Source organism: Propithecus coquereli, unplaced genomic scaffold (genome assembly GCF_000956105.1).
Source record: "Propithecus coquereli isolate 6110/MARCELLA unplaced genomic scaffold, Pcoq_1.0 Scaffold10, whole genome shotgun sequence".
Taxonomy (NCBI): domain Eukaryota; kingdom Metazoa; phylum Chordata; class Mammalia; order Primates; family Indriidae; genus Propithecus; species Propithecus coquereli.
In genome coordinates this window covers 12,829,580-12,834,356 of record NW_012133858.1, presented here as the reverse complement: position 1 = coordinate 12,834,356, position 4,777 = coordinate 12,829,580, and the positions used below count along the sequence as shown (strand labels likewise).

At 34.0% G+C, this 4,777-nt stretch overlaps 1 protein-coding gene across 2 annotated transcripts in view; it reads left to right on the top strand.

Annotated features, from left to right (window-relative positions):
* CCDC50 (coiled-coil domain containing 50) overlaps positions 1-987 on the top strand; it is a 68,742-nt gene extending 67,755 nt beyond the window's left edge. For both annotated transcript variants that reach the window (XM_012642286.1, XM_012642295.1), the window contains one exon: positions 562-987. In XM_012642286.1, the coding sequence (XP_012497740.1) occupies positions 562-581 (20 nt within the window). In that variant the 3' untranslated portion in view covers positions 582-987. The remainder of the gene's footprint in view (positions 1-561) is intronic.
* Positions 988-4,777: the final 3,790 nt, after the last annotated feature.

Below are 4,777 nucleotides of genomic sequence, written 5' to 3'. Positions count from 1 at the left end.
TTTTTATTATCCTTTTTCAAATCTAAGGATAGTCTCCCAAAATTTCTTTAAATTACCTTTTCTATTGTCATTAAAAAATACATTGCACAGGTGACACTCTAGACTAATTACATTAGAGTCTGAGTGGGAGTTGTCAGTCATTTGCATTTTTTAAAAAGCTTCTCCCCCTTCTGACATTTATTCAATATTGAGAATAAGGCAAAAGACATTATTTAAAAGATGGGGTGAGTTTATCAAAACAACCCACCCATCGCAGTTTCCATCAGTTAGTGGCATTTTGTCCACCCCACATTTATCTGTAAGTAGCTCATGTTTTTCTTTCATAAATTATACATGCATCACTTTTGAGGGAATGCTTTACTGTCCTTCATATACATTTAATGCATAATGTTAAAATAACACATTGATTCTGTGTATAAATATTTTGCCATCAAGAAAACAAGAACCACTTGAAATGCATAAAAATAAAGATGAATTATTTTGCCTGGGCAGGGATTAAAACTGTCAAGAGTTTCAGAGATGTTTCTTTAATTGTGTTTCCTTTTTTCTTCTTCTCCCCAGGTTTTCATTATAAGCAGTAAAAATCTAGGAATCTGCTTCAAAAATGGACTCACTATAGCAAATATTACTGGATGATACAGAATGCATTCTACACTTATTTTTTCTTCTCATGTTTGCATTCCTGGGATTTATCCTCCAGTGTTTTTTGACCGTGAATATTTTTAATTCATTTCATACGTTTTGGTTATTTTTGATCACTTGGGCAGTGTAAGAAAATGTAGCTTCTGAATATTGGCCATCTCTATGCTGCATATACTTCCTGGGATGTAGTGTCTAAGAGCTCTGTAAAATACCATCTTGTTAGGTATGGAGCATTAGTATCTAGGGACGAGGCTTTATTTAGCAATTTGAATTTTATGGAGATGAATGTTCAAAGTAAAACATAGTGCTCGGATGCAATGAAGAATAAAAGAATATAAGAAATAGCTATTCTAGTACATTAGTGTATGCTATTTTTTGAAGGACAGAGCCTTTGCTTTTCGTACTCTTCAGGAAAAGAAAAGAATTACAACCATTAAATATTAAAAAAAGAAACACTTGGAGCAGTTGAAATACTGCATGGTCTGTAGAGATTCTGTGTATCCTTCTAAGCCCTTCTGCAGAAATTGGCCTAGATATCATTCTGTAACTTACTCTGCTTTTGCCGCCTCAATAAGGCTTTCTGAGGCCCCTGGGTGATGGACCGTTTGTTAGTATTTATTGGCAAAAATGTAATTCTCTGAAATTTTAACTCAGATTTGTGCGAAGTCAACTGAAAATGAAAACTTTGTATCCCTTCTTTTGTTTTACATTTACCTGTAGAGCCAAGGAAAATGGAATTGGAAGATGATTGCATAAGTAATGATGCCATCAGTCTCTCTGGCTGTAGATTGAAGTTTTTCTCTTGCTTAATGTTATAGCAGTGTTTGTCGGCAACTAATATTTTGTTTAACCTGTCAGTAATTAGATTTCAACATGAAGTTGAATCAGGTGGTTCTTTATTCAAGTATTTGGTTTTATATATTTGTTAATGGGGTTAGTATTCCTTCGTACAAGACCTTTAAACTTATCTTCAAGAAATTTAGAGTCTTTGTGTAGCTGCTAACCTCATGGAAATGTTTATTTTTCCATACTTCTTAGTTAACACATGGCAGTCAAGCTATACACACACAGATACACATACACATATGTAATATATCTCTTCAGCTTGACTTGCTATTATTTTTCATTATATAAATCTGAAATTTTTGGCATTTCAATATGGTGTTTGTTTAGGAAAGAATTATACAGGTCACTGGAGAAAAAGTTACTTGTTTTTTTCCCACTGGGAACTGCCTTCTGTTTGCCTTATCTTTCCAGATAGTCTTTAAAGTTGGGCAATATTCAGGAAGCTATTTAGAACAGTTTCTCAGAATGGATTGAATTTCTCATTTTGAGAAAGAGTTTTAATTTCATAAAGTTTTTGTATTGTAGGAAATTGAGTAAGAGTCATCTAAGAATTATGTTTTGGGCAAGTGATAATCTAGAAAGATAATCTCTATCCCTAAGGGATATAGTCATTTTGGAGAAATGGAGGAAAGGAAAAATAACAGGATTTTATGTAACTGTGATGAAATGAATAAAGAAAAATCTTCATTTATATAGGGACAGGGAGACAAAATGGAGGTCCTGGCCTTAAGTCAAATTCCAGATAGTGGTTTCAATATTCAAAGCTTAGGCCTTATTGAATTATAGCAATGCTGTGTTTTTCTTTATCTGCCCTGTGATTTTGCTTCATGTTCTTAAAAGTTTTTTAATGGTAACTTTAAAAAAGAAACACATTGTATTTTTATTTGATAATTAGAAAAATGGGCAACATCATTTGCCATATTTTTATTTTATAAATGTTTATTTTTCTATCTCATACAATGATCAGTTTTACTTTAAAAATTATGCATTTCTTCTGCCTCTCATGTACTTCATCCAATCATATTTATTATTGTAAAATGTTAACTGGAGATACTTCATTCAAAAAAATGTCAAGCCACTTAACATATAACCAGAATGTTAATGTTTCGGCTATGTTAGTCAGTGACCAAAAGTGGTATTTCCCTTGTGTTATCTATTCAATATCTGTATTAAAAATTTGTCACTTTTTTTAGGTTTTTAAAAGATTAGAATTTTAAAATATTGTATCTTTATTTTATTTTTTTGTAAAGCAAACATTTTTTTAAGAGTATCAGAGCAATTATTGCCCTGTGAATAAGGAAATAGAAATCACACTCAACCAGTTAATCCTCTTATTCTTTCTCATTCAAATAGTGTGATAATTATCTTTGAGACTATAGAAGCAACTAACAACTGTATTTTAATGAACTGCCAGACACTCTTCACTGTGTTCTCTGCTCTTTGTCAGTTTTACATTGATTTTGTTTTATTCCTGCTGCTAGAACATGTGCAGTTTAATTTTTAGGCCCACAGCACATTATGCTTTAATGTTTTGATGTAAACTAATACTTCTGGCCTTGGAAAACCTTTCTGTTCCTATAGCTTTGTTCTTTGGAGACCAGACCCCATTAACACCAGTATTGTTGTATAAGCACAATGTATTATGGAGCTTTATTATAAAGGCTTATAAAAGAACAGTGAGATTTTTAGAAAGTGACTTTTCATACTATTGAATTACCATTTCTCAAGTGACTTTACAACAACCAGCAGCATACTAATGAACTGTTAAAAAAAATCCATATGATTTTTGATCATAGAGAAATACCTAAATTAGAAAAGGAAGATAGGGATAGATGCTCTCAGGTGGAAAACCTTTTCAGACTGGCAGTGGCCACATGGATCTAGGTCAACATATTCAAAAATGTGTGACCTTGGTCCTTATTTTTACTGAATTCACTCTAGAAAATCCTGAACCCAGCCCATTTCCCCCTCTTCTTCCCTGCTCTGGCCTGAAGCTGAACTGGATGATGAATAAATTCATTGCTGACTATTGTCCATCTCTTTTCCTCAAAGTCAGAACTTTTAAGTATAAAAAAACCTAGTTTTTAGCTGATAATTAATTTTCTTTAATACTGTCAAATCTTCTCTAAATTTTGTGTTTGTGCCAAATTGGAAATACCTACTATAATATGGTGCATTGACTTTACCACTCAAGTGGTTAACATTTTAAAGCCTTGATTTTAAATGAGTGTTGCCTTTGAAAAAAATCACTTTGAGGAATACCAAGATGGAATCATTATTCAATGATGATTTTCCTGAAAGATGACTGTGAAGATAGGCTGTAAGATCTTCAGCCTAATAAAAGAGTAAGACCCCTGTGTAAACAGCTTTCTGAAGGACTGAGAACAGAATAGAGTTTGCAATCGAAGGCTTTTTCCCTTTTGGGAAGACAGTATTTGTGTAGGGAGCATTAAAATTGAAAGGGAACATTGTTCAGGTAGATTTCACTGTACATAGTGTGCCATATTCTGATGACATAGGAGTTTTAGAAACGATCACAAAAAGTGAAAACCTGTTCAGCAAAAAGAAAAAAAGATTTTTTACAGTACTTTCGCCGTTACTAGTCATAGTCAGAGAAGTGACTATATAAAATGATCCCATTTTCTCCTCATTTCTGGTGGTGCCTGTGAGTCTCAAAGCCATATCTGCTTATCTTACTTAGTAAAAGAATACTCTATTCTTCTTAGCCCATGATAGGCAAGATGGGCAGGTAGAAGCAAAGTGGAGACTGTCCTGTTAATGCTGCATGGGGGACAATGTCATCCAAATCTTGGTGGAAGAATCTCTTTTATCCACGGTAATATGTAAGACTATTAAAGGGAAGAGTCAGAGGCTGTTGTCGCTCCTGGCCTTTAAACAACTATCATTAGAAATGCTGAAATTTTATTCTGGACAAGGGTAAACTGGGAAAATCTCACTACTACTACAGAGTCACCTTTCTGATGAGACCTGCACTTCACACCAGCAGTGTCTGTGAGGAGCAATATTGCCTTAAATTAGCCTGACTCTCACCAAAGTCAGTGCACATTACTTCCTATCTTTGAACCACATTCAACTCTCCACCGAGATACAAAATTCGCAGATGATCCCCAAGCATTCTAGTCATCAGGAGCTTTGGATCTACTCTCCTGCTGAGCTGAGGCTGACCTGTAACATTGATAGGTGTACCATTTTATTTCAAGTTGTCTGTCAACTTCTGAATAAGCAGTGGCATGACCAAAAAGACTGGTAGAAGGAGAGTGAGAACATC